We start from the raw sequence: 14,052 nt of genomic DNA, 5'->3' as shown, positions 1-14,052 counted from the left end.
TAATTTTCTGATTGAAACACCAAGAAGACCTAAAAACCACAACGAAGCAGCTCATTTTGTAGTCCATAATTTATTATTTAAATATGCTTGTATGCATATGGTTTTGTGTAACAGTATGAAGGGAGGAGGAAAAGAACGAACAATGTAAACATTATCGACAAAGTAAAGAGACACGGGGGTAAAAGGATGAAAATATTCGTCAGATTGAACCTGCAGGCTTCGAAAGTGCTTTAAAAATCAGAGTAAAGGGAGAAATCTTACTGTACATATAAGTGCATAGGACTGTGAGCGCTCAAATGCGCAGTTTTTATGCTCAACAGCAACAAAAATCTGCTGCAGCATCTACTTTAGTGTTTTACTTTCAGCACTCAGTGTATCTGAAGAGGAAATTAGAGTTTGAGGGTTCACATTTCAGGAGGGCGGAGAGGATGGATCGGTTTGCATAGGTTCACGGCGTCTGCAGCGTCCCGGGGTCACGAGGCCAGACTGAAAACGAAACTCAGACTTCTACATGGAAACTTAAAGCTTTGTCTGTCATGCAGTGCTGCGCCTCTCCTTTTAAAGCCAGAGCACACAGACGCTTTCAGAGCAACATTTCCCTTTTCTTTTGATTCTGTTGTGTTTCAACTAAGAGACAGTTTGGCATCATTTTAAAGGTGCAAATTAGCTTAAATTCTCCACAAAAAACACAAAAACACATCCATGCCAACATTCTGCTCCGTACGGAGCCCCCTAAGGGACATGGGAGATTTTTTTCTTTTCCCTTGAAATAATGTACTGGTCCATTCACAACTGAATACTGAAATATTTTCTGCTGTAATGTAAGATTTTTGTAAGGTTTATCCATGTGTGTTAATATCTCTTTGTGAGATATCTGAAGTTTTCTTTCTTTTTCTTTAACGATACAAATGCTATGTCCAAAATGCAAAAGCAAAACAGGTCAAACATTCGTTTTACATACCTTCTAAGAAATAAACAGAAACTTTCTCTAAGGAGGAAAGAAAAATACATCTAAACTATTTTTGAGTTATTTTCATGGGTAATAAAGTAATCTGAATGTTTTGATTGTGTCTTTCGATTGGTAGTCTGATTGGTTTACAAACAAAGATTACCAAAGATCTAAGAATGTTTTTGTATAAAAAATAGACCAAGGTGTGTTTACTAATTTGTCGCGAGAGAACGCAAAATATTATTTTTCATATGTCCTCTAGGGGGCTCCACAGCTCCACGTTTAAAAGTTTAGAAAAAGAAGAAGCTTAATAATCATTTAGTTTTCTTAACTGGTTTTCTGACACTTTATTTTTTTCTGTTGTGTTTTTCAGAGCATAGAGGTGAGAGGCAGCCACAGTGTCAAAATCAGATTTTGTCCATAAATGTTTCTATACTCAGTGCAGGAAATCATTATTTATGGCTCTAACTTTTCTATTAGCATCTTGGTGAACATGCAGGCACCATTTTATTTTTTGTTCTCTACACACAACTATATATTTGTACCGACAAAATCTGCTTACAATAAACGTAAACATGATTAAAAGCAGCCTTTTAAAAAATCTCTATTCACAGAAACACTTGTGACATTTTAAAGATGCGTAGTGCTGAATAAAATAGACATCTAATGTCAGAGTTGGTTATATAAAAGTAGCAGATGTGTTTAAATAATCCCTGATATTTAAATGCAACATGAAGTGTTTGTATGACCTGAACTAAAACGCTTCTGCAGCTCGTTTGTGCTCGCAGAGCTCACACTGGTGGCTTGTTTAAAACCCTTAAATGGCGAACGGTTAGCGTAAGTAACAATGAAGATGTCTGATGTCAACGTTTCTCTAAAACTCTCCTGCAGAGCATGTTCACAGTCGCTTAACGGTTTGCTCCAACAGAGACACAGTGCCGGTCTGAATAACCTGCCCAGTTTTCAAGTCGCAGAGATTTGAGATGCCGAGAAATAAAGTGAACATTTTCCAGAAGCGCAGAGAGTTTCTCTCTTTTTTTGTGTCAGTAAATGTTGGGACAGTCCGTGTACTTCCTGTCAAAGTATCCGCCTGTGTACTGCCAGTCCTCAGCTCCGGTGAAAGGGTTTGTTCCCATTCGGAACCACCTAAAGGGAAACAGACAAAACCTGCCTTTAGAGAGAAATCAAAAGTTCCTGGAGATACGAAAAAATTTACCTTTGACCTTTCTAAATAATAATGCCACTACAGACGTCAGCGAACGTTTTAACAAAACATAAGAACTGAGTGAAGCTCTAACAAAATGGATGTCAAATGCTTGTGAAGCAAAAGTTTTTGTTTGTGCCGCTATCACTTTAAAGATTTCTTAACAAATTCAAATTTAATTGTATGGGCACACAAACACAAATTATCACCAAGTATTTTTGTCTAGTGTTTTGAGCAAATCTCTTTTTACACTTGAAATTTGAAAAACTAACTTACAAGTAACTTTTCAGCAAGATATAGGAGTTTGTTTTACATCAGCATTGATGAAAACGTTCTAGTTCCAGTGTGAAATTATTTCATAGATAATAAGACATTTTCCCCATATTATAACTTGAGGCCTTCCACACAGACTCACTTTACTAATATAGGAAGTTTCTTGACTTCCTATATTAGTCATATAGGAAGTTAGCAGCCTATATGACTAATAAGGCCATATAGGAAGGCGACTGATTGCACTGGATTTTATTTAGGGGTATCAAAGTAAAGAAGACTGGCAGCCATAGGCGCCGGAACAGGGGGAGAGGGCAGGGGGGGGGGGCAACTTTACGTAGCGAGTCTGTGTGAGTCCGTGGAGGTGCGCACGCCAAAGCCTAAATGTTATTGGTCAGTTTACTTTTGTAAATTTGGCGCTTTTTCTGTAAGCTAAAAAATGAATGAGTGGAGTTTGAATCCCCCCGTAGTTCTAAGATTGGTTGTTTGGATCCTGCCAGAGCTTTTTACCATGTGTGGTTCTGGTGGGTCGCCGGTTTATGAGCTTTGTGTGTGTGGGGTTTGGCGAACTGAAGAGCTGACGGGTCACCCAGTTGGACAACCGTTTCACCCGCTACTGGTGCGTTCACACCGATGGTGTAACGATGACAAAACCTTCATACAAACTCTGCGTTTTAATACCGTCGATCTCTTGTATTCAGCTGTTCTTAGGTCGGCTGCAGGAATTTATCCGTCGTTTACATTTCTCCAGGTTTGAAAATGGAATAAAGTCCATTCTGCCATCTAAATGCTCTGTGTGAAGCTGCCTTCTGCATGTTCCTCACCGACAACTTAACATTTTTTTCTGATTATTTCCCACCAAATCTCTATGACCGCAGCGCATTTAATAGCAAACGATCATCAAATCTAGCCAGACCGCAGCGCATGGTAGACCCAAAAACATTGTCCTCTAGGTAAGGGATGTTTACTGTTTACTTCGGGGCAAATTGCAACAAAACCACTGAATTGATTGACAGGTGTCATCATATAAATTGAACAAGTGCGCGCGCCTGACATTCAAAGTGCGCAACAGAGGTGACGAAACACCCCATGAACCCCCCAAATCAAAAATTAATCCAGCGCCGCTGCTGGCAGCTATTAGCTCTGACCTGGTCGACCACTCCTCGTCATCCTCTGATCGTTCTCTGCGTGCAGCCCTCTGTTTTTCCTCTAATCGCTCCTTCTCTGCACTAGCTAAATCTGAAGAAAGCAGAAGAATCAAGAGTAATAAAACGAATTTAATTAATAAAACATCAAAATGTTGTTCTTTGTTTACTTACTTATGTCTCCATGTTCCATGGCTCTAATGTCGGGCCTGAGCCGGCAGTCCGTTGGCGCCAGCAGCCTCTCCATCCTGGGCTCCAGCTCGTTTAGCGTCACAGCAAAGCTGGTGAAGTTATACATCTGCCAAAAAGAAAAAACACAAGACGCCTGAAACGTTTACACTCACTGGGTCAACAATTCCCCCAACAAACCAAATGAACTCACTACAGTCAATAAAAAAAACTAAAAATGTGCTCCAGAAGGACACAGTAATAACTTCACAATCAAGCCAGGTTTAATAGCCAAGCCAGCCCAAGGCATTTGAGAGATAGGAGGCTGCGCAGGGCCTCCACATCACCGGGGGGCCCCCAAGAGCACCAAACAAGCATTATAAAATATATACAAGTTTAAAATAACATTGAACAATGCAAACTAAATGCTATTACACATGAAAATTTTTTTTCTATATTGTTTTATAGTTGTTACACAAATAATGGTGAACCTCTGTTGATTAACCAGGATATCCCACTTGTTTACTGTAAATTTAGTTTTTATCAGTTGATGTTACGTTCAAATAGTTAAAATAATATTTTAAACGCCAACCTGCATTTCAAAATCTAAATTTGTTTTTAAATTTGTTATTCCTGTAAGGTTAAAATAACCATAATAAAGCTGGTATGATGTAAGCTAACTATAAATGATGCTAAGGATATTTAGCTTAGGAATGATGGTTTGTGGGGTCCCAAATGAAAATCTGGGCCCCAAAAATGTGTGGAGCACACGTTTTCGAGCATCTACTCAAAATTTATATGGGTTCATTGTGCATCATCTGCGTGACTATGGTAGCAAATCTCACTGCTTGTTATAACTTGAGCTAATGGAAGCATGTATATATTAAATTAGAGGGAATTCAGGAATGAGCCTTGTGGTACTCCACATGTGATTATTATCATTTTTGGTGAAATGTTACCTATTGATACAAAATCGAATCAGTTCTCTAGGTAAGACTCAAACCAGACTCCAACCCAGCTCACTTTTCTAACATTTTCTCAGACTTCAGTAATCGGTTTTATGTTGGGGTGTAAATACTTATCTCAGATTCAGCAGTAAATGACAAAACAAAACGTTTCACATCCACTGAAAATATGTATAAAAAAAGATATTGTGGTTTGTGATACAATAATATTGATAGCATCAGCAAAATAAGCCTCTGTTATTAAAGATATTGATAAAGTCCAATCAGGTGATAGAAGGTCGACTTAGTAATTGTCTTTATGTGGCTCTGAATGTTCAGAGCCTTCAGAGCTCTATTTTTCATCTATTTTTTGTTTGAGATGAAAAATAGACGATGAATCGTCAGTAATTTTTACTCGAAAGTGCAGAAAGGATGAACCTGCCCTGCTGGCAGGTGCTGAAGTTCAGCGCTGACAGATTGATAACTAATCAATTAAAAGGTGAACACCTTAAATCCTCAAAATCAACGTCAAAACGTTTCTGATTCCTGTGATGAAAGCAGAGCTTAGCGCCGACCTGTGCTGAGTGACTGGGCCGCGGCGTTACCCTCCACAGTAAGGCACTTCCTGGTATCACCGTCACCGTATCCTGAACTTCTGGCAATTCGTCGTCCTCCTCCTCCACTTCACAGCTACGTTCCTACACACACAGAAAGATTAAAAAAAAAAAAAAAAAAACACGTTACGTTCAAACCGTCGAGGCCAAACCAACCGAGTGGACGGTTCAGTGCAAACAGGTGAATCATGGGAACTACGGTTACCACAAACTCAACACGTTTCAAGCAACAGCGACATGTCATTGCAAGACAACATGGTTTAGGAGCTGGCAATGATCTAATCAAACAAGTACACTGTAAACATAACTAGACAACAGCAGCAGCACACTAGAGATATCAAACACTCTGTTACCTTACCTTACACTAACGCCACTGCGTGTTATTGTGAAAGGAAGAAATACCGTTTGAGAAAACAAATTCAGTGACATGTCAAACAGGTTACTGACAATCGAATGAGTTTACAGAAACGCTCCCTTCACGCCGGATGGAGACCACGCAACATCAGATTGTTGGAAACGTTTTGCACATGTCCAAGGTTTCCCCCAGTGTATTATAAGCCTGGAGGGCCATCAGGCTTCACTTGTGTCCCCACCAGGCTTAGCATTGTTTATTTATTTAAATCTTTTTAAAATGTTTGCATCTTCTAAGACTTTATAGTTGGTGTTCAGGTATTAATTTTCCAGTCTTTCAATAACATATTTATCGAGTGATATTTTCAAATTTCCTGTCAACTTTAAACATTTTATAACTCAAAAACACGACGGGCTGAAACAAACTCTCCAACTATTCAAGAGGCTTGATTATTAAAATTCCTCGAGGAAAATTACCTGCCTTGAAGCTTCATTAACTTAAGTTTTATTATTTAGCGCACCGCGTTCCGGCCGGGTGATTATTTATGTTGCGCAGCGCTCTCACTTCTGCCCAGGAGTTGTTGACAAAAGCTAAGTGTTACCAGCATAATGTCAAATTTTCAAGTTCGGTTCAGTACAGAAAAGTAATTGTAGGGATGAACAAATATGAAATTAAAAAGTTTTATTTAAAAGTAGAAAAGGTTACAGTCGCTGGTATTACATTTTTAATCCATAGGTGAAACAAAGATTTTGGATGCTGACTGAGAAGTGAGACTTATCTCTGTTTATTTCCAGGTCACTCTGATCATATTTACGGTTTTTTAATAGATCAATAGATGAATAAGAATAGTTAAAGTTTTGATTACCTTTGACAATTCCAGAGGAGGAACTTTAAAACAATAATCCATATTTTATGGTAAAAACTTTTACAGTTTATTTTGTTGAAACCAAACACCTTCAAAGCAAAAAATAAAATTATTTCCATGGAGGAATAAATATTTTTAGAATAAATCAATAGTCATAAAAAAAGAAAAAGTTTTAGCTGTGACATTTATGCGCTAATTTGTGTTGGTCTATAACATAAAGGACCAGAAATACAAGAGAAATAGTTCAAGTGTTGTGAATATTAACAGAAAAAAAACTTTTTTAATATAGCAAAAGCAGTAATTTAGTCCCAAATGATTAGCGAGCAGCCGGGTCTCCAGCCGGAGTGAAGGGAGGCTTTTCTGCTCTGCAGACGATCACAGGTGAGAAAAAGCAAATTGGCTCAAAGGTTTCTTACCTGCTTCTTTGGGTCGCTCCCCGTCTTCTTCTCTGCCTTCTTCTGTGTTTCATAAAGCTTGGGGTCGATGCTGTACATGCACTCTGTCCACTTCCCGTAGATGACTCGTCTCTTCTTCTTACTGGTCCAACCACAGCGAAACGACCGGTTCAGAAAACAAACAATCACACTTTATGCCTCACAGACTGGATTCAGGAGGGCTGGGCGATTCGGCTGTAAAATATCTTTTTGATAAAAATTTTAAAAAAGATTTTCTTTTTTTAAGAAAAAAGATAGTTTAAAAATATTTTTTTAAATAAAATTTTAAAAATAAATCTTATTTAATTTCTTTAATTTTCTCAAAAAGGATTTTCTTTTTTAGAAAAGTAATTTATTTTATAATAAAGAAATTGCTGATAAAAATACTTTCACAAGCAGCTTCTGTGGGTTGTACGGAGTTCGAGAATTTGTGTTAATTATGAGAATGAAGACAGAATTTTAGCAGAATAAACATACAATTTTACCAGAAGAACATCTTAAAATGTTGAGAAAAAACACATTTTAATTAGAAAAAAAGACTAGTGATAAAGATCGATCTGTGTGTGTGTTTGTTTTCAAAATAAACTCAAAGTCCTGATACGAACAATTTGATGCTGATGAATTTAAAAATTACATATTTCAGTAAAGTGTATTGCAAAGTGTAACTTCTTATTTGCCATTCTAATTTTTTAAATATTTTTTAAAGGAGCTCCTGATATCACGACTTTATTCTTGTAATATTATGACTTTTTTCTTATAATAAAAAAATATTTGTAGCCTGGCCCTAATACTTTGTCGTCGAGTTGACCTGAATTCAAAGACCAAATAAACAGAAGCTTAAACAAGATGGCTGCCTTGGGCAAGCTGACAACACTCGTAACTATGGAAACCCAAAAAATAAATGAATAGATCAAATGGATTAATCGCCCAGCCCTGGTACCTCACCTGCTCCTGTTCTCACCTTCTGTCTTGGATAAATCCCTCGACTTTGTGAAGATCTTTTCCAAACATCCCACATGGTTTAAAGTTCAAGATGCATTTATCTCCAGTGCTGAGGAAATCAAGGCAGCATGAGGGATAAATACTCATAAGAAGCTTTTCTAACATCAGTAACTGTACCTGTGGTTGACTATTTCCACTGTTCCGTATTGTTCGATCCAGAGTTTCCCCAAAATGATGTTATGGATGCAGCACATTGGATTTGTCCAGGTGTACGCCTCTTTATGTCTACGGTAAAAATGCAGCATCATAAGCACAGTCTTGATAATCCAAGAAAGAGCCAAACTTTCACATTTGGATTAAATATAAAGCTGCTTCCTGAACAACTAGCATCATATTTAGCTAATTCCTCCTGAAACCAGGAGGAATTAGCTAAAAGTAACTCAATCTGAAATTATTGAGTTTGAGTGATAATCATCAACTAATGTAGTAATCGATTAATAGTAAACTGGAGTACACAGACTCAAAAAGAAAGCCATTTGCAGAAAAAAACAGCATATTTAGAGACATAATTAAGCTAATTTGCTTATTTGTTCAAAATATTTTTGCAATAATGCATATTTTATTTGTATTAAAATACGCAAATAAACAAATCAGGTATAAGAAAAGAAACATTTTATGACCTAAAATGCAATAATATAGCATTTCTTTAGTGAATTTGAACTCCTCAATGCCACTTGAGGAGTTTTGGGTGAAACATAATTGGAAACAAAGGTTTAAAATAAAAAAACATAAATAATAAAATGTTTCTTTTCTTATTTAAAAAAATGAATTATTTGTTTATTTGCATATTTTTAATATTTTATAAAAATACTGTGGTTAAAAATTAGTGGTTAAATGAAAAACCTGTAGAATGTGCCAATTTTGCTCTGATTAACAAATAGAATTGCCAAAATAATAATCAGTTGCAGCGTTATAAAGTAAATAAAATCAACAATATGCACAATACAGGCAAAAATTTATTTAAAAAATGAGTAAATGCTTACTTTAATAACTCCAGCGTCATTGTGCCTTTAGGCTCAGCTTCAACACTTTTACCCCAGAACTTCAGCTTTGGGTAGATGGAGCCATGAAACTCAAACTCCTGCTTCAGAGACTGAGCGTGGAAGGCACTGATGGGGGGATGATGGCTCACCTGCTCAGAGATCAATCTGTATCCTTCATCCTCCCTAAAATAATAAACATACAAATCAATTAGAAAACAGGCACAGAATATTAGAAAAGCTGGTAGATATTACAATAAATATATCTAGGGTTTTACCTTATCAGTTCATACGTTTCCCCCAACAGAGGGTTAAATGGCTTTCCAGTTCTCTCCCATTGAGATGCTACAGCGGAAACAGCAAAGGCAGCAACAACCTGCCACCCACATGAGGACTGGATCAGAACGATTTTCACCGATCACGCTACTTCACATCTGACTTGCATAATAAAGATAAAGATGGTGTAAGAAAACAAAGTCTCTGCCTCTTTAAAATGTGATACGCTAGCTAGCGCTAGCTAATACACAGGTTAAAAGAAGCTGTGTTGTAAATCAGAGATTTCAAATATGTCAGATTTTCAGCTTCTGGGTCAATGTTGTTACAAAAACAACTTTTTAAGTAATTAGATGCATTCACATGCTATGCAGATGCTCTGTCTGCGCTAATGAAGAAACACACCTTGTTTTTAATTATATCAGCTTATAATTACTTATGTTTTTATTTATTTGTTTATTTTATTCATTTACAGTTTAATGTGAATATGTTACATGTTGATATTAACAAAATATTTTGGATAAAAAGGAGAACAAATATTGATCTTAAGCACAAAACACTCAATACATACAAAAACAACAATAAAAGATATAATATCTATGTAATGATACTGCAGTTTTAGTTCATATATGTTATTACGCTTTGATAGAATATTATGTTTCATTATTTCAATAAAGGTCAAACTTGACCTACTCTTACTTTTCTTTTTTGACTAATTTTTCTACAGATTTGTTCCATAAGCATTAATACAATGTGACATTTGTTTGTTTGTCTTAAATCTGTAATTATCGCAACTTATGAATACATTTTTTATCTATTTGGCCACTGACTTAAACGGTGCTAAGAGCATTTAATGTTCAGGGATTAAATATACATAATAATAATTATTAGAAAAAGAGAGTAATGCTTTTCTGACAAAAAACGCTACATTTTACACCCTTCATCTCAATAAATACACATTAAATATAATCGGATGGGTCATAAATGATAAAATAAGGACTTGATCCTGGATAAAATGTATTTGTTTTCTTCATCTTTGCACCAAAACCAAAAATTTGTATTTAATATGTCAACATACCTTAGAAGAAAATAAGCAGTGATTTGTTCCATAAGAAAAAAAAAATCAGATTTTCTCACGGATCATTAAAGAAAAGTTTTCCAGGTTTTGGAGCCAAACAGCTCATCTAGGTCAGTTTAATTTGTGATTAAACTGCAATTATTTCCAGAGGAAATAAAAGATAAAATCCCTACCTGCATGCGGTCGACGGCGTCCGACAGGCTGCAGGCTTTGTGGATGAGGTGAGTGTGCTCCATGTACTCCGAGATTCTCTGGAGAAAACTCAGCGGCTCGTTAAACACAACCGGCATCGCGATTTTGGAAAGCTCCTGCGATAGGAGACAAATCAAATTCATTCAAAATTATGGCAAAACATTGTCAGAAATAACTGGAAATGTCACTTTTTAACAATTACGAAATAAAGTTGTGAGAAAACTTTAACATTCACACAACTCTGCTACCGTTTGGATGAGTTTGGGGTTTTTCGCAAGGCGAAGGACTCACCATTCCAATGCATTTCTTCAATATGCTCCACACACTGAAATTGTTCCTGGAGATTGTTTCTGCAGGCAGGGCTTTCCTGGAGCACATTTTGACAAAAGGATATTAAAAAAACTTATAAAAAGCAGCCAAAAAATTTTTAAGAATCATTAGAGTCAAGCTGAGAATTATTACTTTTAAATTATGAGAATAAAGTTGTAGGACAAAAAAGCTGCAACATTACCAGAATAAATATTAGGAGAATAAAGTAGTAATTTTATGAGAACTCCAACACAAAAACTAACTAAAATTAAAATGAGGAATATTGAGCATCTTGTGATTTAATAAATAACTTTATACTTTTGTATCAGTTTCATAAATAAGGAAATATTTAATGTTTTAACACATCAAAATCTAATTATTATCAGAAGCAGGACTTTAAGGCTATTGTGAAAACAAACTTGTCGTTTTGGTCACATCAGATCTCGACAACTATCACAGCTTTTTTCTCCCATTTGTATGCATTTATTCTGATAATATTATGACTTTATTCTCATAATTAAAAAATTTATATATCACACTTCATTTTAAGTAATGGTAGCTCCAATTGTATAAAAACATAATTTCTTTTATCCAGTTCAACTTAAAATACACTAAAATGTTTTCTCAAATCAAAACTTGTTTGAAGACATTCCTACATTCAAACAGTTTACAGATTACATTTGTTATATAAGATACTACCAACAATTACCTTCTGTTAATACAAACATTCAGACATTTTCTGAATGTTTGTATTAATTATCACAAACAAGCTAAAATGTGAATAAATGAGTAGATAAAGACAGATTAAAAGCCTTCTTTATCTCTGAATGATTGTGGCTCTCTAGGGATTCTTCCTGTTGCACGCCAGGCTGTTTATAATAGTCACGGCCATATTTTGTATTTTGGGTCTGAAGGAAATCTCATTCTATAACCTCATTGTGTTGTAAACAAAACCCGACTGAATACTGCGACACCGCGCTCTCTGCATGCACCGCCGCCTGTTTATTTTTACACTGTTTCCAGGAAAGCCAACTCGGTGGACTCCACATTGACTGTTCAAATATCTTCTTTATTTATGTTTACTGTAACAGGGTATTTAGTTTTTAATTAGTTTTCACTTTGGAAACATTCAGCTTGCTCCTTCTTTCATATTTCAGCCTTTAACTCTATTTACGGTAAAATAATTTACTACTTTTTTCTGCCAGAAACCCACATATAAGGTTTACTTTAGACACGACTCTTATTCACTAGATTAAAACATTTCTACGTCACAAGCTAAATTACTCCAAATAATCAGAGCAGCCGCTGTAAAATGTAAATCGATCAAGTTTTTAAACTTTTATATCAAATATGATGTAAATAAAATCAGATCAGAGTACAAGAGTGAGACAAACATTCACCCATCCAAACCAATATTGAACCAAAAATAACAACCTTCAAGCAAATATTAAACATACCTTTAACTTAGCCCACACTTCTATATTCATTTTTTTAATTGATATTCAGATCTTAAATGTTGTGTTTTCATTATTTGTAAGTGAAAAATAAATCATAATTACCGAATAGAAAGGTTTTAAAACATTAGTCCCTGTGTAATTACATGAAAGATGCTGAAATAAATTAACTTTTCAATAATATTCTAATATATTAAATGAGTCTGTTCATGTTACATGTTACTCTTTGGGAAATCAATATCTTGCCTAAAACTTCTAAATGAAGCTTGTTTTTGACAAGTGATTGGATTTGTTCAGCATTAAAATATTAGTCCTAAAGTATATTGTACTGAGTTCCTTTAAATAAGGCTAAAACAACCCGTTTAGGATCTATTTTAGACCAAAATAAATGGAATATTGACCAACATATTTGATGTGTGGTGATGATTACAAAATGTAACATCTGTTATTTGTTTTTACAATTGTTGACTCTACTTTGTGTTTTCATAATGTAAAGCACTTTGAACTGTTGAAATGTGCTATATAAGTAGACTTGATTGTTTGATTTAAGTATCTAGAATAGAAAAAAAGCAAAAACAAATTCAAATCTGTGTATAAAATTATTGTAGATAAAAAGCAGCTTTATGTTGCATGATGAACTCATATAAATTGAACAAAAAAATGGCCAAATTAATATAAGGAGTTCATTCATTGAGATTCAATAATAATTCAATGCAAACTGCTGGAGTTCTTTAGACAGAAACACTTTGATAACACCAATTTGATCAATGATTTGATTGAAACTACTTTTTTTTCTTACTGTAATTGGATTCAGATGATGGGTCCATGAGTTGGAGCAATATAAATAAAGTGAGTTGAATTGATATTCTCTCACCTGCGCTCCCACAACCCGTTCTCCTGCGTGCTGCTGCCATCGGTCACCTGTTTGCTGTCAAACACCAGGGCATCTTTGAAACTGACCTCACAGGAATCATCAGACTCCAGTCCTGGGAGTTTCAAGAAACAGAAACCCATTTCATTCACTGAATCATTAGGAGAAACCATAGCGATGCTACGCCCCTGTTAGCCAGTCTCACCTGTCTCAGCGTCGAAAAATTCCTCCTCGCTGTTCATACTGAGCAGAAAAAAAGGTAACAAAATGTTACTCAGCAGTCATGTTTCCACCGACGGTCCAACGTTTCTGCTGCCCCGCCTCCCTGCGAGCATCACAGACGGCCACAAACACGACCTGTAACCCGGACAGTTCTTTAAAACCACTTGGTGGAACCGAACATCGCTGCAACAGAGGTTGTGACAGAGACAACAACACGTTTTTGGTTCGCCTTCAGCAGCAACGCTCCTCACAAAGTCTCAGCTAACGGCTAACTAGCTACTAGCATCGCATCTGGAGACAGTTAACAGTGATCTGGACCCGAGATTAGCTCGTGGCACCGACACGTTTACACGCAAACACGTGTCAACACTCTGACACGAACAATTACACACTGACACGGTACACCTACCTGTTAATTTGTGTCAGTTTGGCCTCGGCTTACATAAATAACTGAAAAGTGTAGCGCCTCTGGAGCCTGCCGGAAGTGGGTGGCAAGGACACGGTGATTGGCAGAGCCTCCAGCCAATCAGGTCACAGCTAGGAGATGCCTAGAAATAGAAGGCAAAGAGCTGCTATTTTAAACTCACATCAATAATAATAAGACATGAAAATGGAAATGTATTCCTCCGCCAGGCTGAATTTTATTCTTCAGACATAAAGAATAATATTTAATTTTGTCGACATCTCTGAATAGATTTGAAGTAAAAATAACTAAAATCAGAGTAG

At 36.0% G+C, this 14,052-nt stretch overlaps 1 protein-coding gene across 3 annotated transcripts; it reads right to left on the bottom strand.

The window, feature by feature from the left end:
• Nucleotides 1-51: 51 nt before the first annotated feature.
• LOC102226477 (oxysterol-binding protein-related protein 2-like) lies at nucleotides 52-13,832 on the bottom strand. 3 transcript variants are annotated; one of them, XM_005798892.2, is made up of 14 exons: nucleotides 13,736-13,832; nucleotides 13,310-13,461; nucleotides 13,108-13,219; nucleotides 10,762-10,837; nucleotides 10,452-10,586; nucleotides 9,206-9,303; nucleotides 8,931-9,113; nucleotides 8,065-8,172; nucleotides 7,907-7,996; nucleotides 6,928-7,048; nucleotides 5,256-5,378; nucleotides 3,743-3,866; nucleotides 3,572-3,662; nucleotides 52-2,095 (listed from the first exon to the last, which is right to left on the bottom strand). In XM_005798892.2, the coding sequence occupies exons 2-14, from the start codon at nucleotides 13,344-13,346 to the stop codon at nucleotides 1,993-1,995; spliced, it is 1,401 nt and encodes a 466-aa protein (XP_005798949.1). In that variant the 5' UTR covers nucleotides 13,347-13,461; nucleotides 13,736-13,832; the 3' UTR covers nucleotides 52-1,992. The 3 variants fall into 3 exon arrangements, with proteins under 3 accessions (XP_005798949.1, XP_023193599.1, XP_023193593.1); XM_023337831.1 differs by having other exon boundaries at nucleotides 13,310-13,347; nucleotides 13,736-13,831; XM_023337825.1 differs by having other exon boundaries at nucleotides 13,310-13,509; nucleotides 13,736-13,825.
• Nucleotides 13,833-14,052: the final 220 nt, after the last annotated feature.

This window comes from Xiphophorus maculatus, chromosome 1 (assembly GCF_002775205.1).
Source record: "Xiphophorus maculatus strain JP 163 A chromosome 1, X_maculatus-5.0-male, whole genome shotgun sequence".
Lineage (NCBI taxonomy): Eukaryota > Metazoa > Chordata > Actinopteri > Cyprinodontiformes > Poeciliidae > Xiphophorus > Xiphophorus maculatus.
Note: the sequence above shows the minus strand (reverse complement) of the source record. Positions and strands in the feature narration are given on the sequence as shown.